The 27,600-nt window shown below is 43.5% G+C and overlaps 10 protein-coding genes across 10 annotated transcripts; 4 read left to right on the top strand and 6 right to left on the bottom strand.

Annotated features, from left to right (window-relative positions):
- Nucleotides 1–157: 157 nt before the first annotated feature.
- On the bottom strand, nt 158–1,367 carry FA14DRAFT_190919 (uncharacterized protein). The gene is made up of 2 exons (XM_025501829.1): nt 1,052–1,367; nt 158–981 (listed from the first exon to the last, which is right to left on the bottom strand). The coding sequence occupies exons 1-2, from the start codon at nt 1,205–1,207 to the stop codon at nt 262–264; spliced, it is 876 nt and encodes a 291-aa protein (XP_025354102.1). The 5' UTR covers nt 1,208–1,367; the 3' UTR covers nt 158–261.
- Nucleotides 1,368–2,104: 737 nt separating this feature from the next.
- Nucleotides 2,105–2,704, top strand: FA14DRAFT_161478 (putative PHO88-involved in phosphate transport). Its single transcript, XM_025499137.1, has one exon. The coding sequence runs from the start codon at nt 2,114–2,116 to the stop codon at nt 2,651–2,653; it is 540 nt and encodes a 179-aa protein (XP_025354101.1). The 5' UTR covers nt 2,105–2,113; the 3' UTR covers nt 2,654–2,704.
- Nucleotides 2,705–2,788: 84 nt separating this feature from the next.
- On the bottom strand, nt 2,789–4,078 carry FA14DRAFT_65435 (uncharacterized protein). Its single transcript, XM_025502643.1, has one exon. It carries the CDS (start codon nt 3,905–3,907, stop codon nt 2,924–2,926), a length of 984 nt encoding a protein of 327 aa, XP_025354100.1. The 5' UTR covers nt 3,908–4,078; the 3' UTR covers nt 2,789–2,923.
- A 228-nt stretch (nt 4,079–4,306) lies between these two features.
- On the top strand, nt 4,307–6,298 carry FA14DRAFT_147809 (zf-DHHC-domain-containing protein; the record flags this gene model as incomplete). Its single annotated transcript, XM_025497358.1, has 2 exons — nt 4,307–4,550; nt 4,635–6,298. The coding sequence occupies 2 exons, from the start codon at nt 4,307–4,309 to the stop codon at nt 6,065–6,067; spliced, it is 1,677 nt and encodes a 558-aa protein (XP_025354099.1). The 3' UTR covers nt 6,068–6,298.
- On the bottom strand, nt 6,174–9,005 carry FA14DRAFT_124008 (putative pre-mRNA splicing factor prp1; the record flags this gene model as incomplete). The annotated part of the gene is made up of 2 exons (XM_025496616.1): nt 6,174–7,594; nt 7,628–9,005. The coding sequence occupies 2 exons, from the start codon at nt 9,003–9,005 to the stop codon at nt 6,174–6,176; spliced, it is 2,799 nt and encodes a 932-aa protein (XP_025354098.1).
- A 244-nt stretch (nt 9,006–9,249) lies between these two features.
- Nucleotides 9,250–11,007, top strand: FA14DRAFT_185336 (uncharacterized protein; the record flags this gene model as incomplete). The annotated part of the gene is made up of 1 exon (XM_025501450.1): nt 9,250–11,007. One exon carries the CDS (start codon nt 9,250–9,252, stop codon nt 10,888–10,890), a length of 1,641 nt encoding a protein of 546 aa, XP_025354097.1. The 3' UTR covers nt 10,891–11,007.
- An 807-nt stretch (nt 11,008–11,814) lies between these two features.
- Nucleotides 11,815–13,314, bottom strand: FA14DRAFT_123709 (DUF803-domain-containing protein; the record flags this gene model as incomplete). The annotated part of the gene is made up of 1 exon (XM_025496595.1): nt 11,815–13,314. A coding segment is annotated over one exon (1,500 nt), but the record flags the coding sequence as incomplete, so codon positions are not given.
- Nucleotides 13,315–13,986: 672 nt separating this feature from the next.
- FA14DRAFT_161475 (PLP-dependent transferase) lies at nt 13,987–15,776 on the bottom strand. The gene has a single exon (XM_025499136.1). The coding sequence runs from the start codon at nt 15,732–15,734 to the stop codon at nt 14,049–14,051; it is 1,686 nt and encodes a 561-aa protein (XP_025354095.1). The 5' UTR covers nt 15,735–15,776; the 3' UTR covers nt 13,987–14,048.
- Nucleotides 15,777–21,892: 6,116 nt separating this feature from the next.
- On the top strand, nt 21,893–23,456 carry FA14DRAFT_165059 (uncharacterized protein; the record flags this gene model as incomplete). Its single annotated transcript, XM_025499929.1, has 2 exons — nt 21,893–22,084; nt 22,551–23,456. 2 exons carry the CDS (start codon nt 21,893–21,895, stop codon nt 23,454–23,456), a joined length of 1,098 nt encoding a protein of 365 aa, XP_025354094.1.
- A 76-nt stretch (nt 23,457–23,532) lies between these two features.
- On the bottom strand, nt 23,533–26,859 carry FA14DRAFT_180427 (uncharacterized protein; the record flags this gene model as incomplete). Its single annotated transcript, XM_025501008.1, has 1 exon — nt 23,533–26,859. The coding sequence occupies one exon, from the start codon at nt 26,857–26,859 to the stop codon at nt 23,533–23,535; it is 3,327 nt and encodes a 1,108-aa protein (XP_025354093.1).
- Between the last annotated feature and the right edge of the window lie 741 nt (nt 26,860–27,600).

The following is a 27,600-nucleotide window of genomic DNA, read 5'->3' as shown; positions in this document are numbered from 1 at the left end:
AAACGATGATGGTAAGTTGAATAGGAAGAATGCAGATTTTAAGCGCGAAAAATGTTTAAGCAAACAACAACACAAGTTTTTTATTTTTCTTCTTTGTTTAGCGTATTTAGACATGCAGGTCAATTCCATCAGCATACCAATTTCTCCACTTTTGGTTCTTTTATGAAAACATATCATTAATGGTATAAGATACAGATAATACAAAGAAAAATCTATTCTATCGTCCGACAGCCAGTCAGTACTATTCTACTTCTATCTTGGTCATTCCTCTGCTTGCTTTTTGCGTGAGATCACATGAAAATGACTTATGCCCGGTACAGTTCTCAAATGAGCAGGATTACAGAAAAACGCTGTTTCGTACTCTCTAGGATCCCAAAAGTGACCAATAAACTTTTTAACAAACCTTCCCGCCCAAAGGTGAGCTGCTTCCGCCAAATCAGAAGCTGGTCCTAATCCAGTCTCTCCTAGAGGCGATGTCGAAGCAGGATTGCTTGCCATTTCCGGAAATTCTAGCGCTTCCTTAACGATTTCTGATGACTTATCGCCAATGATCGGCAATCTCTTGTCCACATTACCAGTCTCTCCTCGAATTCCATCTGCGATGATCGCTTTCATAAGTACATCTCGCGATCTTCCCGGCGGAAAGGGTGTGTCGGGCGATGCAAATAAGGCAGGCGAGATGATTGGATATTTACACCATACCACATAATGTTTGCAATCTAGTGGAATGGCATATGGCCAATCGTTAAAAACAACTTTGATATTGCTCAAATCATTCATGATGATATCGTTGAAGAATTGCGTGGGAGATGCATTGCTTTCTACCAATGGCAAATCTCCCTTATCCCATCCTAGTCGTTCCTTCACGATGTAATTCTCTAGTCCTCCATAGTGCGCCTTTATACCTTTTGCCCAATCTATGTACTCGTTCTCACAATCGGGATGCCGTATGAGCTTATCTAGATCATCTGCTGTCACCACCTGCATAACAAAAGGAACGTGTAAGAACTAATGAAAGCCAATCCATTTTTAGGTCCATGTGCATACTTACTTTCTGTAGGTAATCCCAGCTCATTAGCTGATGCTCTTTGCTTTTGGGAGTGAATCGTGCTCCTATCCTTAGATTGCCAACACCATTTGGCTCTCCATTCAATATTTCGGGAATGATTGAAGACCGCCGTCTCTTGTGCCCAATTTCTGTCACCATTTTCACTTAATGACACCACTTGTATGATAACGTAAGCGTAATATAGGTCGTCTACTACCAGTTTCAGCTCCTGGTCGGGTCACAGATGATGGTAAAGAATTGTGAATCACGAGAAACGGGCTTCCGTGTACGTGTGCTTTAAGGTGTTGGTCTAATAAACACACAATTTAGTATAAGCTGACAAGATAATAAAAGCTAGGCTTAAATGCGTGCGTGCCTTAATTTAGTCTGCAATCCTTCATTCGGCACGCATACATACATCACCTTGTTAAATCCGGAGATCGGATACTTCCTTCCCTCCCAAAATGTTCTCTACAATATATTATTATGATTGAATCTTTGCTGATTCTGCTTAATGAGATGCCAGAAGGGCGTACAATTACAATAATAAACTTATCTTCATTCCCTGATCACCTCAATAGCAACGACTGAATAACTTTAATTGTCTTGATCAGAGTGAGCTTGAGACATGCTCGCATTGATTGAGTACTCAATCATAAAATTCACATCCAGACTTCTTTGGTTTCTATTCATCCAATCGCCGTGCTTTAAGGCTTCACGCACTCCTCTTTACCTGTATACACGTGGAACCATACTCAGCTTTAACACAGCCTAGGCCCATTGCAAATTAAAAAGGAAGCGAAAAGAAGGAACAGCCAAGAGGCCGCGCCTTCAAGTGCATTAGGGCAAAATAAAAAGGCAAAAGAGCAGTGTACAATAAGCATGATGAGAAGATAGATTGCTTTGAACAATCTGGAATAGGCTACGCTTGCGTCGTACCAATGGCGAATTAAGAAGGAGTACAATAAGATTGCATTCTACCTTTTTTACCACCATTATACCTTTCCGTTCCTTCTCACACAAAACACACAAAAGATGTCTGCCGCAATCGCAAATCTAGCCTTCATGTTCGGCGCCATGCAAGTGGCCAAAAGGATTCCATTTGACGATAATCCAGAATACATCACTTATGCAAGAATCGCATACGTTTCAGCACAAGTGATCTGCTTATTGATCAATTACTATTGTTCATTCCGCGTCAAGAAAGCAAACGATTTAACAGTACTCAAATACGTTGAACCAAAAAGTCCAATGTCACAAGAACCAGGAGAATTGGTTACTACAACACATCGTGATTACGATTTAAACGAAATCAGCAAAGCAACAAGAGGAGTTTTGATGGGTACAATCATGGTTGCCGTCATGCATCTATATATGGGTTACACAAACCCATTGGTGATTCAATCCATCTTGCCAATCAAGAATGCACTCGAATCTAAACATGCTTTGATCTGGATCTGGGGTAAACCAGCAACTGGAGATCTTAAGAGACCTTTCAAGGCTGCCCCAGGTATGTTTGGAATGGCTTCTCAAGGCGGACCTCAAACCGACAAGAAAGCTATCGCAGAAGCAGAAAAGGCTGGCGGTAACAAGAAGGACGAGTAGTCTCCTTCCAGAGATAAATGAACTCCGGAGCGGGAGAGTCATTTTGATGATGGGGAGAAAAGTGTGCATCATTTCTCACGCAACTTTTGGCGCAGTGGCAATGCGAATGTACGATTCTACAATTTTGATCAGCTGGACTTTCGATGCTGAGTCGACCAGCTATTCTGTACTAATGCAATATATTCACAACAGTAAAATTGGATCTATCGGTATCATTGGTTATAAATATACATTGTGTGGAGCGGTATGGCATAGCAATATAGAAAGGTATCAGTCGACTAAGTTAGAGGATTCTGCGAATTTGCTGAAATCCCATCCACCTTGTGGAGCTTTAAAGACGCCAGCCTTTTCCAACAGATCTAAAGTTTGTGTTAACACAGCCTTACTGACCGTTTTTGTGTTTGCATTTTGACCTTTCATAGAGGATGCATTGGCCAAAGGTTCACGTTGATCGAGAGCCCAACGGACGCCTGACCACCATTGTTGAACATCTTCAGGTTTGTAATCGAAATGCTTTTCGATTGCTTGACGAGATTCTGTTTCATTTTTCGGGTTTGTGAATGCTTTGATTGTCTCTTGCAACTTTTGTTGGAATTCTTCCAAAGTCTTTTTCTGCTCTGAGCTAATGGATTTAGAACTTGCAATCGTCCAACTTGGCCAAGGCGTTGGCACATTTCCGATAAAGCGTACTTCGCCTGAGTCTACGAATGGTTTAGTAGTGAACCATTCCCACATGAAAGCACTTGTTTCCAAACCTTCATGTTGATTGACACCATTTCGCAAATTAGCAAATGTATCATTCACTTTGAATTCGATCGATTGTACATTTCCATTTGCATCTGTCCATCCATGTTGCAATGCCATGACGCTTGCCATGATTTGAGAACCACTTCCGATTCTACTAATTCCAATCTTTGTATTTTGCAAATCTTTGATAGAATTATACTTTGATGCTTTTTCGTCTGTACCAGTGATCACTGCCCAATTCAAGCTACTCTTGACATATGTTCCAACTAATTCATAGTCCGAACGACCTTTTGCCAAACCTGCAATCAATGCTTCCGTCAAGGCGATTGCTACATCAATCACACGATCTTCTGGCTTTTCTGCATTGAATGAAGTTAACATTTGTCCTGTTCCACTTGGTTGAGGTACGATTGTGATATGTTCCTTTCCCCATTCAGTTGCAGCTAATTGCAAAAGAGGCATAGAGAAATGCTCTGGAACATAACCGATACGAAGTTTTTGTGACATTTTGAAGTGTAAGGTGTTGTGATAAGATGATGGTGGAGAGATGGGAAGAATATAAGGAGCAATTCTATTAGGAGAGCTTGCTGTCAATTACGGAGTTTAGGTATCCGTTGCTAAGCTTGGCTCGACCGCCGGTATTTTCTTCTTGCCAATTGATGCCGAACTAGGCGGAACTCGGGCGTAAAAACTAAATATAGATGGCGGTGCTTGTAATGTATTTGGTATTTGTATTTGGCTGCAGCGTAAAAATGAAATAAGGATGTTTCAATCAATACACTCAATCAATCAGCCAACCCCTTTGGCGTGGAGTTATTACCTACGTGTTGCTCTCTTTCATATCATCATCATCATCATCAAGGAAGCCATCACTTTCCCAACATTATAATAAAACAAGCTTCCACAATGGCTCATTCGCCTACGTGGAAGCGAGTCCATGCGACAATACGATGGATACCTTTCGCATTTATCGTTTCAATTATAGCATTCGCTTTTGGAGTTTTGATTAATATGCATGTTTCTTATACATTAGCATACAAGCATTGGTATCTTTCATCAATTATCAACATCTTACTAACAACATTCTTTGCTGGAATGGCAATTTGGTCTTTCTTGGTCGCCGTTTTCAAGAGTCCGGGGCATCCTTATGGTGTCGTTCCGGAAAGTTGGGATACAAGAGCACAGCCCGATGAATCTAGATGGGAAAGACATCATAGGCTAAGGGAAGAACAAGTTGGACTACGTGATGATATGGAAGATGACATAGGCTCGGAAGATGGAAAGGATGATCACAATGGACGATCGGCCCACTCACCTCTTTTGGCAAACGGATCAGCCGAAAGAGAAGATCCAAACACAGCAGTCTTTGATGCTCCCATCTTACCCGGTCAGCCTAGAATGCCTTCACGAACGGGAAGAGCGCAACTGAACGACGTCATGTCGGTGGTAGAACGAGCAAGACAACAACGCGATGATGGAAGAGTGTACTTGAGTGGACTACAGGTAAAGAACACCGGAGACAGAAGATGGTGCAAACAATGTAATTGCGAGAAGCCAGATAGAGCTCATCATTGCAGCACATGCGGTGTTTGTGTTTTACGTATGGACCATCATTGTCCTTGGTTGGCATCAAAATGCATTGGTCTAAGAAACCATAAAGGCTTCTTTTTGTTCCTTTTCTATACAGCATTGTTTTGCTGTTATGCCGCTCAGGATTGTGGACGTGCTCTGCTACGATATGTGGACGAAGAGGTAAACGGATACGAAACGACGCCGATTACGTGGGCTGTGATCTTATTCATGGGCTTGATCTTTGGATTGGCATTGGTCCCTTTTTGCGGATATCATGCCTACCTGATCTGTCGTAATCGCACAACCCTGGAATCTATGGAAGGTTCAGGTAGGGTCCGAATTTCTGTGCCTAGACCTTCTTCGCTGCCAAAAAGAGAATCGGTTGCAGATCGACTCAGAAGGTTGGCACCCAAAACTGATGGAGCACAAGGAAGATCATCTCAAGAAGCGTCGGAAAATCAAGAGGGTAACGCTTGGAAGAGAGATGAAGAATTGACGAGAGATGAACGCAAAACACTTCGAAAAGCGAACAATTTGAACATTTATGACATTAACGTTCGAAGGAATTGGTGCAGCGTCATGGGAGACAATTGGATCTTGTGGTGGTTCCCGATAGGACATCCAGAGGGCAATGGCATGAGCTACGAAGTGAATGAGAAGACCTTACAGAAACTAGAGGAAATCACCACAAATGTACGTGATCATCAGAATACGAACCAGCTAAATCGAAGTTCGACCCCAGACAACAGTCGATTTTCTTCTAGCTCAGTAGCACAAGATCATGCCAAACACCGCATTTCGGGAGCATTTTCTTCCCCTGTCAGCTCGATCAGAAGTAAAGTTCGTTCGTCTTCAAACAGCGGCTCGACCGATGCCACATACAAGGCTTCAAACAATGGTCGACATAAGACAGGTCATGGCGTTATAGAGTGGGGTGCTCCACCTAAACGTGATTTTGTTCTATATGGAATTGGCGATGACGATGATGAGAGTGGCGGTGTGTTTGATCATCAGGATCAGGACAACCAGAACGGCGATGCACAGCCGCGGACGGTACGTTCTCAACAGATGGATGCAGACGTTTGGTCGTCTTGAATGCAGCTATGTGTGTACAAGTATTGATGGACATTACAGTTGTGAGGATAATGATACATTTCTTTGCGATTTATGCTTTTGGTATAATTCATGTATGAATAGATTTTCATGTTACAATGCGCAATTCTGCACATGCACTTTCTAAGATTTCTTCAATCTTTCTCCTTGGATGTTGCCAGTCTTTTGCGATCTTTTGCCATATTTCTCCATGCTTTGGATGTGCACGTTTGCATTTTTCTATTACAACATTTTGATTTTGTTCTGATCCATGTGCTCGTTCGAATTTAAGCCACCAAGCCCATCCATCTCCCCAATCAGGGTCGGATTGACAACTACGCTCAAACCATTTCCTTGAACTTTCCACTTTGCCTTCATTCCAGAATAATCTTGCAATTAAATTCAAGACACGGGCATCGTCGTTCGTCCGCTTTAAAGCATCAGCTGCCTTCGTCTTTCGAGAAGGTCTTGATTCTAACCAGATCGAATGTGCGTTAAGCAAGCCGGAAGTAGGACATTCTTGCAAACCACGAGAGAGTAACATCTTTGCTTGTGCCGTACTGCCACTTCGTTCTTCCACATTCGCAGCTTCGTCCCATAAAAATTCGCTTTTTGGGTTGCTCATCCTTGCTTTTTCTAGAATCGCACGAGCTCGAATAGACAAATCCGCTTTTTCCTCCAATCTAGACGCTGCAAGCCAAAGGGGAACAGCGTTTGGACAGCGTCGATAGCCATTACTATACGCTTCCCGAGCTGCTCGTATATTTGCCCCTTTGTCCTTCTCTAGTGTATGTTCGAGTAATTGTCCCAGCATCAGATGGAACTTCCAATATGTGGGGTACTTTGAGATAGCCTCTCGTATCAATGTGATACTTGCTTCCAGATTTCCTTCATCACGTTCGTATAAAGCACTCTTTAGCCATACCCTGGCCGAACCCACTTCAGTTCTTGCCCGCTGCAATAGCATTCCTGCAGCCTTTTTATCACCATGTTGATATTCCATCTGAGCAGCTTCCAAAGAAATAGACTCACTGCCAACATTCTTGTCAAAGGCCCGGGCAAGTACTTCTCGTGCACCTTCGATGCTTTGGTCCATTTGCCATCGTTCTTTGGCATAGAACAACCACAATTCTTCGGATTTTGGACAGCTACTGACGGCTTTCTCAAGCAGTCTTTGCAGAGTAGCCTTATTTCCATGCTGCTTCTCAAGATCAGCAGCAATCTTCCAAATTGATGCTTGATCGGTGAAATGACGCAATGTGTACGCAAGAATGGCTCTAGCAGTTGCGATTCTTCCACGCTCTATACAAGCTTGAGCGTCTTCTACCCAAACAGTTTGTCGATCTTCTTCATCTATATCCATTGCAATAGTTGCTTTCACGATAGAAGCACTAGACCTTGGACTGCCTTCGCTATCTACTTGTTCTGCTTCTTTAAGCCATTGTTCTCGAGAAAGCACGGCTCCGTTCTTTGTCAATCTTTTAATGGCCTGAACCATGATGTTGTCCATCTTCTTTTGCAAGGCATCCTCTGAATCGCCATCCTCTGCCTCATTTGCGCCACCTTCTTGTTCAAGAAGTCGAAGTGCAGCAATCCAAATTTCGTGACTGGTAGGAATCGCAGCGCGGGCCTGATTGATGATTGCTTGAGCTTCCTTAGGTTCACTAAGTCGTGCGAATGCAAGCCATAGTTCAACACTTTGAGGTATGGAAGCTACTGCACCGCCAAGAAGAACCTTTGCATCCTCTGGAGACTCTTCTAGATTTACCAGCTCTTTCCACAATTTGACAGATTTAGGGATATACTCCAAACTTTTTCTCAAGACACGCTTCTTGCTATTGGCATCCGTTTCCAGCTCGGCAGCCTTCAGCCAAATCTTGACACTGTTGCTTAGATGCTGAACTGCTTGTGCCAAAATCACTTTAGCATTTTCACGAGTGTTCAATCGAGCATTCTCCAGCCAAACATCTTCGCTTCTTGGGCAATTCTCACAACCTTGTGCGATCACCTTGCGTGCGATTGCCATCTTTCCGGCAACTTCTTCCAATCGAGCTGCTGCAATCCATCCAGGAGCGTGCTTTGGATTCGTTTTAATTACGCTATCCAACAAGCTCCTTGCTTTCTTGATATCACCAATCTCAGCTGCTGTCTTTTTCACAGTGGATGACAATTCCGTTAGATATCCACTGGGGTCGATATTTGAAGCACTGCCTGCCAATACGGAAGCTGTTCCATCACCTGCTTCATCCAATCGATGAGAAAAGATCTTGTTTCGAGCTTCACCGATATCGATCAAGCTGGTAGTAGCTCCACGCGGGACTGTTGATGATCCACCGTTTTGAGCATCAATAGCACTGTCAACCGCATTACGGTCACGATTACCTAAAAGAATGCTATCTGGAATAGCGAATGACCTTGTATCTCGTGATTCACGTTTCATTGCAGCTTTCCTTCTTTTGCCCGTCAAGTTTCCTGCTTCTGGAAGATTTGCCCATTCATCTTCGGTGACATTGCTTAAGCCTCTTTTTAAGTCTGCAAATTGTGTTTGAATCTTTGGTTTTTCTTGACGTAATTTTTCCATTTCCTCTCGCTCTCTTTGTTCACGTTTCTTTCTCCTTCTTTCATCCATTTGTGCATCTACTCCTGCCCATATCCGATCAGCTTCTATATCATCACGCTCATACACAGCACCTGCAAATAGTCCGGTCTCATTATCTGGATCTTGATCATCTGGTGCATCTTCATTCCTGCCATCATCGTCATCGTCACCCTCTTCTTCCTTTGCATCTTCATCCTTTTCGTCTTTTCCGAATTGAGGACCTTCCCTTGCTGGACCAATATCACTTCTTGTCGTGAATCCGGTCGCGCCTCTTCCTAATCCTGCCACGTAACCTGGCGGTGGTGCTTGACTGAGAAAAGCAAGCTTGTTATTAGCCGCCATCTTAGCACGACCACTATGCTGAACAGTGATGACAAGAAACAGAAATTCCAAAATCAGGAGTGGGAGTGCTTGAGCCACTTGCATACGCGCCTCCCGACCCTCGTTCCATACTTTTTATATACACGTGCTTCAAAAAAAGTCAAAATCAAAAAAATTCCAGAATAATGCATTTAATCGAATTGAGGCCATTTTGGATACACTCTCCACGTTTCCTCCTCACCAACATCAAAACCAAATTATCGCAATGGGAGAGAAGAGCGACAAGAAAGAAAAGCGATCAAGGGACGCTTCCAGCTCTTCTTCAGCTTCCAAAAAGGCTCGCAAATCTCAAGAGGCGAGTGAGCATAGCATCTCCCAAAACGAGAGCGGTGTGAAGAAGGGCAAAGGAAAAGCCAAAGATGGTCAAATTTCTACATCTGCAGACACAACACAAGACAGAGAAACGGCAAAGATAAAAACATTAGATCAACAACATGCGTATGATGTTGGAGCTGTCTTAGTATCAGCATCGGATTTCGCATTACCCAAAGATATACCTTTCACATTGCACCACCAACCTGGCTCTACATCAGCAAGTCAAGAGCAAAGGGGAGCATCTCTAGAGGACGGTCTCATCTTGTCAGGCGAATCAGACTCGATGGATTACGTTGGATGGAATTGGGACCTGAATGCTAGCGTAGGCAATGATTCAGCAGTCAGACGTGATGCAAAAGGGTATTCTGGAGAATACCTTGTAGGCATCTATGATCCTGAAGAACGTACCGTTACCCTACGTGCTGCACCAATGTTCAATTTGAGAAGATCCGTCAAGTCACTGTCAAATCTATCTATCAACGGTTCGAGCGGATTGTCAGATTGGCAAAAACGTGTTGTTGCACGTCGTGATTTGGGAGAAGCGTTCGGAAACCGAAAGACAAAAGCAAAAGCACGAGCAGAGGATCGTATGAAGGTCGATACGAGTAATATGCTGGACATCGTCAACACTTTACAAGATGGCATTGAAGATACAAAGCAGAACATTCCTTCAATCGATGAGATGAATGCAGAGGCTGAACATGCTCGACCGATTCCACCACCAAACTTCAAAGCTCAAACTCCACATGAAGCATATCCATTGGAAGTCTTGATTCCCGATGCAATCTTCCGACTCTTAAATACAAGAACATTGGAAGGTGTTGAATCGCAGGCAGAATTGGCAAAAGCATTGCCGGTCCGTGCTTCACAATCGCCTTGGTTGAAAGAGCGAATTTGGAATATGATTCAATCAGCCAAATTCCGTAAGATGAATCAAGGTAAAGGAGGTTCACCTACAAAAGCAAAAGTTGAATTCGATGAAGATGGATTGCCGATCGAAAATGAAGATGAATCAAGTATGGATACCGCACCTACAAATGGTATCCTTAAAACTTCTCGACAAGATGCACGTACGAAGCTCAAAGTGGCATTCTATATTTCCATCCTTTGGAGTTTCCTGAGTGTGGCAAGAGGAGGAAGCAAAGGTGGCGAAAAAGAGCAATTGTTGTTCAAATTACGCTTACACAACCTTCCAGGAGGCGATCAAATCTTGGCAGATCTATTCTCTCAATTTACCGAACAAGAACGTGGCTCTAAGCGTGGATCAATCACCAATTTCACCGAAACGAAATTGTATGCGTACATGTTTGCTTTATGCTTACATTTGGAGGATTTCTCAATCGATACAGCTCCTCTTGCACGAGATCTTACTGTTCCACCAACAAAAGTAACAGATATCTTCCGCTCTTTGGGTTGTACATCAGCGAACAAGACTGTAACCAATTCAGACGGTACTTCAAGAGCACAAAGAAGAACCATCTTGAAGATTCCATTCGAGCTGCCCAAGCCAAGGAAAGGACGTAGAAATTAATCTTTCTATCGAAAAGGACTTTCTCCAAAATCATGTACATCATACTGGCTGAAATATTATGCAATAGCATTTTCGCATTTACCACTAATCTTCGCAAATTTCTTCCCCAGTGTCGATTATCAAATTATTGTATTTGAGATCGCAATGAAAGCCGTGTTGCGTACTATGAAAACAGATTGGATGTATATGTGCAAGAATGTAGAAACGAAATGAAAAATGATGACAGTGGTGAGGGGTGCAAATTGTGTATACCGAGGGGAGCGAGAATGTCAATTAGTGAAGATTCTATCTACGTTTGCCTGATTGATGAGAAGTGCTTTCGAATTTTCCCGCGCTACGCATTTGTGGAGTGAGTAATCCCTCAGATTCATCATCACCGTTATTATCATCTTTGCGCATTCCGGATGCTAAAAAGATATTTCGGCTACCACCTCCTTTCCTTCTGACAGCAGGTGATGTTGTCTGATCCTCTTCTTCTCCTTCTTGATCAATTGAATCGTCAAAATTATCAACACTTGCAAGATAATCCGGCCCTCCGTCTCCCCTTCTTTGATTAGGCGATGGTGCAACTGCCATTGCACTTGAAGCAATTTCTAGCGAATCATCAGGTCCCGGTTGAGATGGATCCCACATCGTTCGTAAATCACGCTGTGAAGATTGATTACTCTCACTTCTGGGCATTGCTGCTGGCCTTGGACCGACTACGCGAATACTTGATCTATGCGAATCTGAAGGTCTGCTTTTGGAAGAATTTGAAGTGGCTTCAATGATATCTTCAAGATGAGATGGTTCGCCAGTAAATTGAGAACGCCCATGATTACCTTGTGAGCTACTGTTAGGGCTCAAAAGTATTCCGCCTTTCTGTGAAGGCGAAGTGATATCTCTAGAGGTTGGTTGGCTATCGAATGTATTTGACTTTCGATCGTGATGTCCATGTGGGTCTTCACTTCCAGATGCAAAGCTGATTGCCGTATCGCGTTTTGCAGGCATTTGCAAATGAATAGCAGGCAAAGTTTGATTATGCTGCATTGATGGACTGTTGGGCATCGGTCGATCGTGTAATTCGTATCGTTCAAGATCGCGTTTGTTCATCGTATTGAGACCATGCATGCTATTCTGCATTCTACTTCCGTGTTCGTCTGACATTTCTTGATACTCATCAGCTGATGCATGTATCCGCCTTGAACTACGTGCACGCATGATCGATCCAATCACGCCCAATCCACCACGAACAGTATCGATACCCGGATCTTCTACACCGCTGGCATGTCCCTTCTCATGAGCAATGTGAGATCTACTGGCTCTGATCAAGAAGGTAGAGCTTCGGTCTAGACCATAGCTTTCTTTGTCGACCAATTCCTCGGGATCAATCTTGCTCAACTGTAATAGTGTGATTCCAGCACAAATTGTCAAGAAGCCTAAAACGATTGTAACGATCTGAACTGCACTGGCGTCTAGACCTTGGAATAAGATGATCGAGGTGACAAGGGTAGCAAAGGTGAAAAGAACGTAATATGTTGGTGTAACCATAGCCGTGTTGAACAATTCCAATGCTTTGTTCAGATAAACGATTTCCGTCAAAAGTGTGATGATCACAAATCCAATCAAGAAATACAAGAACCAATGCTTGAATTGATTGACACCTTGAATACTCAGAACGATTGCGCTTCCCACACCCGAGATCGTACTGACCGAAAGACCTCCAATGAGCGAACAAACGGAAATGTATACTAGCATATACTTTTTACCGTATCGTGGTGCGACAAAGAAGATGAGACCCAAAGATGCGGCGATACAGATACCGCCCCAGACGAGAAATCCGACGCTTACAAACATCTTTTGAAATTGTTGAATCTCTCCTGCTGCATGTTGTTCAGGACCGTTGAGAGCGATGACTGTTGATCCTACAATGCAGAGAAAACAACCAATCTTGCCAAACAATGTCAACTTTTCCTTTAGGAAGATCGAAGAGAGAATTGCCGAGATGACCACGGAAAGAGCGCCCAAAGGCGTGACCAGGACTGCTGAAGTTACTGCATAGGCGATCAAATTTAATATTTCACCCAATATCATCATTATCATTCCGGTCCACCACATTGGACTTTTGAGGTATTGCATCGATTCTCCTGCTTGTGTGTTGTATTTCTTTTGTGAGGCTATTAGACCTTTCTTTTTGAAAACGAAAGAGGCACCGATCAGAACACCACTTCCAACAGCGAGTGCTATTCCGAGATCTTTCATGAAACTTGGTAATGCTAAATTTCCAGCAGCGATTTTACTTTCCGAACTTAGAGCTGCTGATGCTGATGCTATCGAAGATGATATTGATTTCATCGCTTCTGAAGCAGATGATTGTTGAGCCAGCTTGTCAGCCATACTTGCCGAAGAGTTGGCTGCTGGAGTTGCAGCTGAAGAGGCCGACATGATGTCAGACGATCCTTTGTTTGTTGGCTTCCTTCATCCAAAAGTCGGATAACCGACACAAAGAGCAAAAGACGTTAAGTCAACCTTGAGTGTAGTTCACCCTTTTTCCTTCAAATACAAACACTCCAGATGATGATGGTGATGAGGTTTCATTAGATCGTCTTCTAGAGTGGCATGATATCATTCGAACAAGCCAGGGGTAAGAGCTGCTTTCGGTAGCAAGCTGATGCTGTTCAGGTACCTGTGCATGGATGCTGTGTTTGTGTACAATTGCATAACGCATAAACGTGCGTGCATACAAGCTGTGCTCAATTCATTTTAGCCGGCTCGTAGTTCGAGGGACCTAATCTTCCCTCGGAATCAACAACACCCAAAAAAACAACAGTTTCCCTTTTTAGACCTCTCCCTCCAGGGTGTTGGTTTGGATTCACGACGACGGAGACGCGTCAACAAAGCCACATACACCCTGTTCTCGCGCGTTGCACTGCCTGTTTGTATCTTCACAAGGCTCCCAAAAATAAACCAAGCAAAGGAAAGGCGGCGCAAATCAAACTCACCCCTTTTATCAAACACCAAGCCAAGCCAATAAACCCCTTTCCTAGAAGAGCTAAAATAATACTCCGATAAAGAATCTTCTTCTTGGTAAAGAACCTGATGACCAACAATTGAAAGCAAAGAACACAAAGTGATAGAATTAATATTGTAGTACAGGGAATTACATCTTAACAATTGCATTACCGCCTCTTTCCGATCAAACGTACAACGCTACTCTTGATCACATTTGCAGCTTTTTCCATTTCTTTGCGGGTGAATGCAGTTGTGACCGCAATGCGAATGCTTGGTCTACTTTCGGGACCCGTTTCAAGCATTTTTGGATTGATACTTGGCAATCTTTTATGACGAATCAAAAAGATTCCATGTTCGATCAAATCATCCACAATCGATTGCAATAATCGAGTTTGTTCTGCTTGATCTAAATCGTGTCCGTTATACGAAGGCGGTAGAGCATGTGCCTGAGCCAGATGGGATCGATCAATCTTGTCAAATGGAGTATCCGGATGAGGCTCGAACTTGCTACGGATTTGAATATGAATCAGAGGAGATCTTGCATGACTGGGAATGGATATGCTTTCGACATGATCCAACACATTTCTCAGGGCTGCAATATTCTCGTTCAGTGTAGTCATCAGAGATGGTTGTGCGATCAATCTTTGAATCGCAGTACTACTTGCAACCGCCAACATGGCAGGCAATGCGGCAGAGAACACGAACGAAGTACCGTTAATACGTTGATGGAAAACAACTTCTTCCGTTCCTGCACAGAATCCACCTGCTCCACCTAAAGTGTTTGCCATATTTCCAACCAAGATGTCTACCTCTTTTGGTGGCACTTCGCATAGTTCCGTCATTCCTCTGCCGGTCGCTCCCACTGTACCAAAACTGATGCTCTCGTCCAGGATCAATCGGAATTTGTATTTGCGCTTCAAAGCAATCAGTCTGGCCAGATCAACACACGCTCCATCACCCTCAAAGATACCTTCAGTGATGATAAAGCGACGTGTTAGAGGTCCTCTTCTCCTTTTGTCCTCACGAATGACAGATTGCAAAACGCTCTCCAAAGAGCTCATTGAATTATGATCGTACCATTTGATCGTTGAACGTGAGACTTGTAGACCTTTTTGAATGGCAAAGTTGACACCTCGATCGGCAACGATGATATCACCACGTTTGCTGAATGCAGGAATGACGGAAGAGATCGTACTGAAACCTTGGGAATAGATGATGCATTTATCCACCCCAATAAAGCGTGCAATATCCTCTTCCAATGCCATATGTACATCAATCGTACCATAGAAACCAGGAGGACTACAACTTCCTACACCGTATTTACGTAGCGTTTGAATGGCTCTCTCTTTTACCTTTTCATTTCCAGCCAAATCGATAAAATTGTAACTTGCCAAATTCATCACCTCTTTTGCCTTACCTGCATGATGGGAGGGCAGAGAGATCTTTGGTCTTGATGAGACTGCACCAATGATAGTAGGAACGGAAGCCAATTCTAGTTGATCTGCTGGAGACAGAGGAGCACACAAAGGATCCGGATTAAAATCGTCTACCAAATCATCGATCTCCTTTTCGGTTAATTTGACAAAGTTACTGCTACTGCTATTTCCGCGTGTTCTACTTTGCAAAATCGTTCGTAAAGCAAAGATTACCAAGATTAATTCCAATAAACTTCTGATTGGATCATTCTGGTAACTTGAACGAACATAACGCAAAAGGATCGCTGAACCAGGTAAACGCATAAATCCATCTTGTACAGCCGATAATGCTCCGTTCAATGATTCAACCAGAGGTGAATGTGACGCAGACCCTACACCTGCTGCTGAGGTTGAGCTGTAAATTGGTTGCGAAGCCATCTTTTTCTTTGATCGGCTCGCAATGACGATGGTGAGTGACGAGAAAAGCAGGAGAACTTTTTTTTACGCGATCTGAAATTAGTTGGCTTTAAAATTAGAATTGCATTTCACACATTGCTTATCCGGAAGCAGGCTTCCTACCACAAACACACCCAACACGCGCCGTCGGCGCTCACTTTAATGAAAACGGAAATTAAGGCCGCGGACCTGCTAGGTGTTGATGATCATTCATGCGCTGTACAGGGCGCAATATAGTAATGTACATCCTGATGATGATTCTGAACATCTCATCCAGCTCACATGGTGACAACAGTTCAGATCTTGCTCGCTCGACATTGCTTTAGTACAGTCTCTGCTCTTAAGTCATGCCATAGCTTATATTTGACTAGCGCTGTGCAGCGGGAATGATAATATAAAAAACTTTATTTTGTCTCTGCAACAACGATACTAGTATAACATATGAAATTTTCACAACGTAAAGATTATGACTCTTTATCACTTTTATAATTTACTGTGGAGCTCCTCCTCGTCCACCTCGATTTGCCGCGCCTCCTCTTTGACCTCCAGCGCCACCACGAATGGCAATCGGACCACCAGCCGGTCTTGGCTTTTTGTTTGCATCTGCAACGCCGCCGCCTCCATCTGAATTGCTTGCTTGTGCATTGCCACCTGCTTCAACGCCTTCAAGCTTTCTCTTTTGTGCTCCTACAGCTTGAGCTCCTCCTCTTCCTGTTCCTCGTAGTGCAACACCACCACGACCGGCCGGCCCGCTCGGGATAGGTCGTGCAACAGGTCTAGGTGCGGTACCTCCTCTGATTGAGGCTGCTGATGGTCTGACTGGCAAGCCTGCAGTAGGTGTCTCAGGAGCAGCACTTACACCGGCTGCACCACCGTTCACACCTGCTGTGCCAGCTTGAGCTGGTGGAGCGATCCCTTTGAGTGTATTGAGCTCGGCCGTGAGCTTCTCAATCTTTGTGTCTTTCGTTTTGATCAAGAGCTTGTTGCGCAAAGTAGCCTCTTCCTTTCCTGCTTCATAACGTGCTTTTAGTTGTTCATCATACTGTGCTCGAATCTCTTGTTCTTTGGCTTGAATTGCGCCTTGCCATTCTATGTCACGTTGATCTTCGAAAGCTTTCAAGCGTTCCTGCACTTTTTCTTCCACATTCTCACCTGCACCAGCAGCTGAACGTGCTTTTTGCACAGCAATCTCAACAGCTTGCTTTTGTCTTTCTGCGAATTGCGTGCTGAGATTGCCTTCTTGTTCACGTAATGCTTCTTCGTGTTGACGTTTCAATTGTTCAATATCAGCAGAGCCTTCAGAGATAGTAGCGCCGTTAGCTTGTAATTCGGCGATGCGTTGATTTGCTTGTTGTAATTCACCTTCCAACTGAACAATTCTAGAACGCAAAGCTTCCATCTCTTCCGAGGTACCAGTGTTGCCATTCTCCTGTTTCACGCCCTCACTTTGCTTTTGCAATTCATCTCTTTCCTTTTGTGCAGCTTTCATTTGTGTCAAGAATTCCTTCGCCCTTCGCAAATGCGTTTGCTCGCGTTGCTCCAATGCTTTGTACTTCTCTTCCATTTGAGTGCGTTCAGCATCCCATGCCTTTTGTGCTTCTTCAGTGGAAGTATTTGTGCCCTCTGCCTGGCCTTCACCGCCAACAGTTTGGGTTGGAGCCGTTGTGGCATTCTCCTCAATCTTTTTGGCAAGCGCTTCTTTCTCAGACTGTAAGCTTGCAATTTGAGTAGAAAGTTCTTCCTTCTCTGCCTTGATCGCTTCCAATTCATTTTGCAAGGAGGTAATCTGGGCAGCTTGATTTTCTCCGCTTCCAGCTTGTGCTTCTTTGGCTGTGAGTTCATCATTTTGAGTTTTCAACTCATTGATCCTTTCATTCAAGCTCTTGATCCTCTCGATCGATTGTTGTCTTAATCGGTCAAATTTGCCTTTCACTGCATCCACCTCTTCTTTTGCTGCAGCCAATTCTTTCACACGCTCTTCCAGTTCAGCTTTTTGCTCTTGTAATGCTTTTTCTGCAGCGTCCTTTTGTTCTTGCAACTTCTTCAACTCATCAGGATCGATTCGATTGTATTGTTGTAAGATGCTTTGAGTTCTACCTTGCCAACGTTTGTTATCCTCTTGGCTTAATCTCAACTGGTTTTGACAGGCTTCCAATTCGACAGTCTTGACCCGAGCTTCTTCACGAATCGGATCAAGTTCTTTTGTCAAACTTTCCACTTTAGCTTCCAAAGTTTGTACCTTGCGTTGGGCACGTTCACTTTCATCTCGTAAAGTTGCATTGCTCTCACGTAAGATGCTCAATTGATTAATCTTTTCCATCAATTCTTCATGTTGTTTTGCGCTTGCACTTGCACCAGCATTTTGCTCACGTTCTTGTGACAATTGCATTCGTGCTTCATCAAGACTGCGCTGAGTGTGTTCGACACTTTGACGCAAGCGAGCACATTCTTGATCACGAAGTTCGACTTGTAGATCAACAATCTCTTTCTCTCTTCGTAGGTAGCGAATAACTTCATGCAGCTCATCATTGTCCGATTGACTTGTGATAGAGACATCTCCGACATTTGCAGCTTGTTCTCCACCCACTGATGAACCTGACACACCAGATGCTTGGCGGATGTTCTTGGCTTGTGCTTGAAGACTTTCAAGATGTTTGTGTAAGGCCTCATTTTGACCTCTAACTTCTTGAACCACCTTCTTTAATTCATCCTTTTCGCGTTCAAGCAATTCCTTTTGTCTTGTCCAGCTATCAGTAGAACCAGCCAAGTTTCCTTCAGCAGTTTCTTTTGCTTTTTGTGCTTCGAGCATAGCAGTGCGGACGAGGTCTAATTGTTCTTTCACAGAAGCCAGTGCTTTCACGTCTTCAGCATGTGCCAATAATTCTGCTTCATATTTAGCATGTGCTTCTTGCGTGAGTCGTACTTGACGTTGAACTTCTTCTTGCATACCTTCGCGGGTAATCTTGGCGCGATCTTCAACTGCAGTCACTTCTGACAAAGCATCCTCCAAAGTCTTCTTTTCTGTACGAATTGCTTCGACTTGCTTCTCCCGTTCTTGTCTTTCGTTCGTTGCTTCATTTTGAGAAGTTGTCAACTCACTTGCCAATGCCTCATTTCGTTCACGTAGGCTGGTTAAATCGGAATCCTTCTGTGTGATGGCCGCATCAGTAGTTGCTTTATATTGATCATAAGATGCTTGCAATTGTGAAAGAGCTTCTTCATTGGCTGCAGCAATGGATTTGAATTGTTCGGTGTGGGCGCGTGCTTGTTCTGCTTCTACTTGTGCAGATCGTAATTCTCCCTTGAGATCGGCAATTTCAACTTGCAATTGTTGTTCCCTGGGCAGATCAGATGGAGCAGTAGAGTTGGCCCCAGCATTAGTACCACTTGATCGTCTTTCGTACACAGCTAACTTCTCATCCTTCGATTCGACTTGCTTTTGTAGATCTTCAGTACGGCTTGTCAAATGTTGTACGCTATTCTTTGCCACGGCTACTTCTTCTCGTACCTTCGCCAACTCCTCAACTGCACGATCAAGCTTAGCACGCAACTCAGTCGTCTCCACCTCTCTTCGCAAAGAAGTTTGACGATGGGCCTCTTCTTCTTTCGTTGCCCGGTCACGAAGGTCTCTCGTTTGTTCTTCCAACTTTTCGATTTGCGTCTCCAATCGTCTTCGCACTTCTCCGCTTGACCTTTCCAAATCGGCTTGCATTGATTGTGCGCTACGTAAAAGGTCAGAAAGATTAATGCGTTCTTGCACCGAAGCTTTCTTCTCTTCCATCAAACGATCAGTCGTCTCTTTGTGCAATTGTTTCTCAGCGTTCAAATTGGCCACCTCATTACGCAATCTGTCCAAATTGCCTTGCGCTGCAATCAATTGTTGACTGAATGTTTGAACACTGATTTCCTGTTTAGCCAAGCTTTCTTGAACAGCGTTGTGTCGCTTTTGCAGATCTTGCAATTCTCTGCGTTCGAGGTTGTATGTCTGCTGAGCATTTGCAAGTCGTTCTTCAACACTTTCTCGTGAAGCTTTCTCTTTGGCTGCCGCCAGTGCATTCTTGTTTGCTTCACTGCGTGCTTGGAACGCTTCTTCTTTCAATCGTTCCGTATCGTTGGCTGTTTCCGATCTAAAGGCCTCAAATTGGGCTTGCAATTGACTGTATTGATTCGTCAAAGTGACGTGTGCAGCATTACTACTTTCAGCACTTGCACTGCCAGCTTGAATAGTTCCGCTCACGTTTCTTCCAGCGCCACCTCCTTGCGCTGTCATGGCACGGAACATATCTCTTTCACGTCGAACACCTTCAGAACGTGTGCGTTCAGCTCGCAAATCTTCTTGCAATCGTGTAATGACAGCTTTTGCTTCATCGATTGCATCGCTTTCTTGCATTTCGAAATCAGATCTATACTTTGATTCGCGTGCTTCCATCTCTGTGCCCAATTGTCGAACTACTCGTAATAGCCTACTGTTTTGAGTGATCAGTTCATTCAAGCTGCGGAAAGTGACAAGTTGTTCGGTAATCACTGCTTGTGTGTCAGAGATTGTTGAAGTTGTAGCAGTTGTTGAATCTCCCAGCTGTGTACCGTCTGCTTCAAGTCTCTCTGCCGATGCCGGATCATCTCGAATGAGAATCTCTCGTGTTAGATCTCTTACTTGTCTGGCCAGATCGGTCACTTGTTGATTTAGCAGAACGTTTTCTTGTTGTGTTGCATCCGCACGAAGTCGTTGTTGCTTAGCCTCATGCTCGCTAAAGTCACGCTCTTGACAAGCATTGGCCAAAGCAGTGCTTAATTCCTCAGCATGTTGTTCTAATTGTTCTTTCTCTTCGCGCTGTGCTTGTAAAGCAGGTGCTCGGTCATGTAAGTCAGTCATGACCTGTTCCAAAACACCAACCAGACGACGGTTCTCACTCTTTTCCCGGCGAAGCTCTTCTTCTGATCTGGCAAGATCTGCGTAGATCTGTGTGAAGCTTTTGCCAGACTTTTGCACTTTAGCTGCCAAGGCGGCAGTAGGTGACATAACGGCTGAGCTATCGGGTAGCTGGAATGGTGCTCTCCTCGGTGTAGATGCAGAAACAACGCTGGCTGTATCATCTCCGTTTGCTGCACCGATCTGATAGCCATTGGTACTGATGCCAACGCTTTCGGCCAATCGATCTAAAGCTTGTTGAATCTCTTCTTTTTCTCGGATGATTTCATCTCTTTCCTCTTGCTGGTTTGCTAAATCTTGTCGTAATGCTTGTTCACGATCACCATGCTGAGCCAAGACTTGCTCCCACTGCTCTTCAATGTCGGCCAATCTCCTTTCAGCATTATCTTTCTGTTGCTCCATCAATGCACTAAGACGCTGCTGGGTGCCCATCTCTGATTTGAATGCACCTTCCTGTTCCACTAATCGTTGTCGCAGTTCAGACTTTTCTCTTGTCGCTTCGTCCAAGCGGGAGAGCGTGCTGTCGTAGGCGCTTTGCAAAGAATTGATTTTGGCCTCACTAGCTTCCAGAGCTTGAGTTTTTTGTTGCAATTGGAGAGTTAATGACGAAATCTCACCATTTGATCGTACCCGATGCTGTGTCAGCTCTTCGGTAGATTTTGTGAGCTCTTGATGTGCCCATTTTGCATCGTTTGTTTTCAGTGCAAGCTCTTGCTCTAAGCTTTGAATCTTGAATTTACCAGAGCCTTCAGCACTCTTTGATTCTTGTAATTCGCTGGATAAACGATTGATCTCCGTTCTTGATTCACGATTGCGCAAAGTCAAGCTTTCGATTTCTTCTGATCTTCTTGCACTTTCAATCTTTTCACGTTCTAGCATTTCCAGTACATCACGCTTTTCCTGTTCTGCTTGTTCAAGTCTTCCTTTCACTTCTGCTGATTGTTGAATGCCACTATCGGATGTAGACTGCAAGGCTGCCAATGTTCCTTGAACTTGGGCTAATTGGCCGTTGATCTCGACTTTTTCTTTGATGGCTTGCTCTTTTGCATTTCGATCTTCTTCTGCTCTTGCTTCAGCTTCTGCTTTTAATCTTTCAGCTTCGTGTAATTGACTTTCCATGTCCACCTTTCTACGTTCGTTCTCGCTCTTTTGTGTTTCGTGCAGGCCGATTGCATCACGTAAAGAAGGAATTGTGAGTAAGACGTTGTAGATGTGTAACAATAAAGCTTCATCAGGAGCACGAATACGTTCTTCTGTGATTGCCGATGCGCCATCAGTTGATCCTAAAACGTTCAATAAGGCTTCAATTGGCACAGTGGATGGTATGTTGACGGGTAACCTTGCCAAGCCACCTAATCCACCGCCACCGCCATCTCCAATAGCCATTTCAACCTCCATCTTGGTCAATTTGAAGGATGAAGAGGGAAGAGAAGGATGGATGCAAAAAGTACACTTTGCGATGAAGCCAAAGAAACGGTGGAGGAAGGATTGCAGTATTAATGCACGGGAAGTGGGTATGCTTCACCTGACGCGTCTTTTGGCTTAAAAGCAACTCAAGCGTAAGAGAGGGTCAAACATTCTAGCTTGTAAATGTGCGGAGATTAACATCTTGAAATAGCATTCACTTAAGGGGGGGCCAATTCCTTGCCATTCTCTACTGATGACCATCATTTCTATTTATCTTTCCCCAAAATATGCCACTCTTTAAGAAAAACAAATCTAAAAAAGAAGGTTCAGAGGTATACGGTACTGGTTACCTTCCCAATGGCCAATCTTCATCCGCCAGACCAACACATGAAACCAACAATGGCTTTGAAGGAGAACACTTTCCGCCAAAACCTTTCAAATATGCTCCTAATTTATCAAAGACAAAGATGGACATCGGAGGACTGCCGGTGAACATATTCGGATTAGAAGAATTAACGCCAGCTTCATCAAGAGCTTCAGCTCCAACTCCGCCCGATCTATGTATCGCAATTCACATGCACGGAAGAGGAGGATCGGCTGATAACGAAGAAAAGATTGTTCGTCAGATATATGATAGGGTTGAAAGAAGCAAACAGCAATATGCACAACAATCACAAGGACAAACCTTTGAATTTCTAGCTGTCTCTTTTGATGCAAGAAATCATGGTCATCGAATGACGAACGAAATCGGACAAAAAGGTTGGAAACAAGGTAATAAAGCTCACGCCATGGATCTATACTCAATGATCGTTGGAACAGCACAAGATGTTTCATTTTTGGTTGATTTCTTACCTTCTTTTCTCTTCCCATACGATGAAAGAAGGGTTGTCAATTTTGCAGTAACGGGAAAAAGTTTAGGAGGACATGCCGTTTGGCACGTTCTTGCTAAATGTGATCGTATCAAGATTGGTGTACCGTTTATCTCTTGTCCTGATTTAGGAAGACTTTTTGCTCAACGTGCACCAAAATCATTCGTTACCAACGGTCCTCCCTATATCCCCGCTTCTCTTTCTTCGCTCATTTCACAAGTCGATCCCGCTTCCCTACCCTACAATGCGCCCGATCCTAGTCAAAATCCTTTCTGGGGCAAACGGATATGCATATGTAATGGGCAAGAAGACCGACTGGTACCATGGCCATGTGCGGAAAGGTTTGTACAACAATTAAAAGTTGGACCTCCTAATGTTCAAAGAAATAATCTTCGCGTTGTATTGCAAGAAGGGATAGGACATGAAGTTACCGAACAAATGATCGAAGAGGCAGGCCATTGGATCTTTGTGCATGGTATGCTTTATGAAATTCAATGATTTCTCTATAATGTATTCTGTAATAGTAGCATATCTTATTTTACAAACAATAATGTACATATTAAGCACTTCCTTCTCATGCTATTTCATTTTCCTTCTGTTTCGGTTCATACCACCATGATTTGATCAAAGGTACGCTTTCCTGACCGCTAATCCATTTTAGCGTTCGATTTGGGTTATCCAACGCCCCTCTTTCAGATGAAAGATAGACTTTCCTCTTGACATATTTGGTGTAATTCGTTCCTTTCCATCCTTCTGATAATTCCTCTAAACTCATTCCGCATTCGTCACGAACCCATTGAATCACGCTCGCCACGCCCAAATTATCGTTCAAACGTGAATAAGCCGAGAGTAAAGCGCGAAAAGCCATTGGCGGAAGAATGTTGATTAGAGCATCAGATTCTAATAAATTTGATTTCGTCTTCTTTACCAGAATTTCCTTCTTTTCATCACCATTGACAAAAGCGTCAAACTTTGGACTGATTCGGAATTCCACTGCCCATCGAATTGCCGAAACGATCGAATCTAGCTCGTTCATCTTTTGTTGTTGATAAGCACGAATTCCACCTTTTGCTCTATGACCAGCGCTAAAGTGAAAAGAAGAGAGGACCAACATCGTCGACTCCAAATCGACAGATTGTAATTCTTTTGCACTGTATTGTAACAATGTGCTTGCCAAACGTCTCATTCGATCTGCTATTGCATCACCTCTTTTCGCCTCTCCTGCGTTGACTTGCGTTTTACGAATTCTCTCCGCTCTGGTAACACATCCGATAATCATTTTGTTTATTGTATCAGGATCAGTCGATAAAAGGCCACGTTGAAGCATTGAGTATAGCCACTGCTGTGTGACCCTAACGTCATCAAAAATGTTGTCGATACTGACATTGCTTTCGTTCGATGATTTCACTTCATCCTCACGTGAAATATCAAATTGATTTTTGAACCCAGTCCCTTCTTTATCATACGCAGACATTGCCAAAACATTTTTGCTTCTCATTGCCAAGCTTTCCGTTACACCCGCTTGTTCGCTTAATCGCAATAAGCGTTGAACGAGTTCAATCTTGCCTTCAAACATAGCTAAGTTGAACACGGGTCCAATCACCTTGTCCGTGATAAGTTTGGCAGAATCTTCAGCTTCTGCTCTTTGTTCGAGAAATTCGATGCCTTCTTCCACGTTTGATTCTGCTATTCCGTGAGCCAGTGTGGTGATGACATCTTCCGGATATTTGGCATTCTCTTGTGCGATAGACGAAAGACACTTTTGCGCTTCATTAGAATGACCAAGTCGGAAGAGCATTTGAGAAACATTGATGATATCTTTCTCGTTCCATTTCTCTCGCCTCTTGGACATCATAAAAGAGATTAAGACATCGTAAACCAAATTCATTTTACGTGGTATCAATTCTTCTTCGGATGAGGAACTAAGCCTTTCGTTCGCCTTTTTGTGCCATCTCTTCATTCCCCGTCGTGTAATACTATTCACGATGAAAGCCGCACAGTGAGAGCTTGATGAAACCGTATAAGGCGCACCATCGTTTCTTTGTTCTGCTTCTGTTTCGTCTTTGTTCGCTTCATTCATATTTTCGAACGAGGACAGCTTAGACTTGACCAAAGCAAATGTGATAGGTTCTTCAACACGTACCTCTCTCCATCGCAAATATAGTTCTACTGAGGTATCTCGAAGTCCACCATTCATACATGCTATGATCAATCGCGTGCGTAACGAATCCAAAAAGACCAGATCGATTCGTGCATCTCCAATGGTCTTTTGCCTGTCCTGTACGATCTGCAAAGATTGCAAGAAAGAATGAAATGATACACGATTACGTCTATGTGAGATTTGCTCGATTGCTGAAATGATCAATTGACCGCCAAACATTGCTAAAACATCGAAGCCAGCTGTATTGCCTTCTTTGACGCTATTCAATTCGTTCACAGTCTGTTGTACCACTTGCGCAAATTCTTGAACTTCGCCAGAATCTACGAGCCTACTCCCAAAGTCCCGTACCCATAACAAGTCGTCCGATTGATTGTCAAGAAGAGCATGTCGAATCAAGATTGGTAAAAGGCGAGATACTATCTTGCTATCATAAGTGGCCTTTTGGATTTGACTCGTTGCCGAGCGAAGAAGATAGCGGAAACCTTGTAACAAAATCAATTCGAGATCCAGTATCGTGACTTCGCTTGCAGGAGTGGACATGAAAATACTGTTGAGATCGTTGGACATTTCATAGAGAATGTTCATGCACGCTGAATACGCTCCAGATTGCAACAAAATAGATGCCACTGTCGAACGAGCAAACAGAACAAATTGAATCGAGTTTCTATCCTGTGACGAGAGATTGCATCTGTCCATCAATCGGTCTAGTCTTGTTACTGAGAAAAATGCAGACTTCAGCGAGGTGGACATCCCATGCATAGACACATGCTGATCGACCAAGTCTACAATCTTTGTCGCATAGAAAAGGGCACCTCTTTCTGTACTTTCATCGAAGGTTCGTTGCGCATTTGGATGAAGTAGATAGCGAGCCAAGGTATCAGCAAAAATGCCCATATCACTTACCTCCTTGAAGGATGATGTAGGATGAGCTAGCACAATATCAAGCAGGGCGGACAAAAGAGGAAGCATTTCAAAGTCGACATCCATCAAAGCGATCGAAGTTGAAAGGTAAATTGCTGTTTCTGGTTCGATATCCTGAAAAAGGTTTGAATCTTGTCCCTTCTGTTTGAGCAGTACTGCATCTTCATTTAGCATCCTGCATGCACTTTCCATATTTTTGGTGCAAGCCCTTCTGAAATGATCCACTTGCACTTCGAAGGTGCTCTTCCTTCCCGCTTCAGCGGTTGACTCTTCGAAAGAGGTCTTGAATTTTGATAGAATGAAAGTCAGAATTTCGCTTTTGCGTAAGGGGTCTCTCTGTAAACCGAAGCGATTTCTGCAAAGATCTCGCAAAATTGTACTTAAGGTATGTGTATAGCCTTGTTGAATAGCTTCCTCACTCAATAATCGAATGCCCTCATCACTTATGCTCTCTATTCGATCTTGCTGCCTTGACATCAAATCTTCATAGGCCCCAACTCGATCCAAATTAGGCGTTTCGGTATCATTGAGTACGGATATTAAAGTACCCAAGGGTATCTGTTGATCGTTTGAGTTGATAGTAGAGTCTGATGGCTCCTTGTTTGCTGCGAATGGATTTCTAATTTCTTTCCAGATGGGCTGTGAGGTGTCATCTAATGTTTGTTTGCTGGAAGATGATGCTGCCTGGTCAGAATAAACTCTTCTTTGTTGCCTTGAAAGATAGCCATCTTTGCTGATCGTATATGCGATTCCCCCATTCAACCCTATCCTTGACTGTCTGGCTAGATGTGTTAAACATCGCCAATGCTGTATCTGCATTGATTGCCAAATAGGAATAGCATCAATAGCTAATTCTGATGGAAGTGAGAAGAAGGAAGTGGAGCCGGAAATCGGATCTTGAATGCTTACATAGCGAGCAAAACGGGTTTAAAAGGTGAAATCACACGTGAGAGATTCTATTTATTCGCGTTGAGTGTTGGTTGTGTTGCAACGGAAGGACACACAAACACACACACTAATTTAGCGTATATGCAAGGGCAAACTGTAACCTTAACCCTGAACAACCAACAACAAAAGGACAATCAAACAAATCATCATGATTGAAGATCATTAGCGTCATGCAAATCATATCCAGAAGATACCTTTTCTTCTCTCTCTTACGCCAAAGTCAGGAGAGGTATGTGATTATTATCATCTTTTCCCATATCTGCATGCTGCCGATCGAATCTGTTCAATTGTATCCCATTCATCCGCTGCGACAGCTGCCTGAAAAGGGTACGTACATGGATAATTTTCCCATCCTCTTCTATAAGCTAACGCGAGCCGTCAGGGGATCCTGTTTTTCAAACCAACAACAGTTACAGACCTGACGATCATGATAGGCGTTCTGCATTGTAAGCTGGTAACAATAATCCATCAATAGAATCACACGCAAGAATGGAATCCACCTTGCAGTGTGCAGACCAAAGTTATTACAACAATTGGATTTATTTGGAACCCCTTGAAGAATGCATTGCATTGGTGTCACTATGGAACATGAATCGGTTCCATCTTTACAAA

The sequence above is a fragment of the Meira miltonrushii genome, assembly GCF_003144205.1.
Source record: "Meira miltonrushii strain MCA 3882 unplaced genomic scaffold FA14scaffold_3, whole genome shotgun sequence".
In the NCBI taxonomy this organism is placed as follows: Eukaryota; Fungi; Basidiomycota; class Exobasidiomycetes; order Exobasidiales; family Brachybasidiaceae; genus Meira; species Meira miltonrushii.
Note: the sequence above shows the minus strand (reverse complement) of the source record. Positions and strands in the feature narration are given on the sequence as shown.

Coding starts and splice junctions, on each gene's coding strand:
- FA14DRAFT_161475 (XM_025499136.1), bottom strand. CDS start 15,734: ATGGCTTCGCAACCAATTTACAGCTCAACCTCAGCAGCAGGTGTAGGG.
- FA14DRAFT_65435 (XM_025502643.1), bottom strand. CDS start 3,907: ATGTCACAAAAACTTCGTATCGGTTATGTTCCAGAGCATTTCTCTATG.
- FA14DRAFT_190919 (XM_025501829.1), bottom strand. CDS start 1,207: ATGGTGACAGAAATTGGGCACAAGAGACGGCGGTCTTCAATCATTCCC. Junction 982..1,051: donor GCTGGGATTACCTACAGAAA/GTAAGTATGCAC, acceptor TTTGTTATGCAG/GTGGTGACAGCAGATGATCT.
- FA14DRAFT_161478 (XM_025499137.1), top strand. CDS start 2,114: ATGTTCGGCGCCATGCAAGTGGCCAAAAGGATTCCATTTGACGATAAT.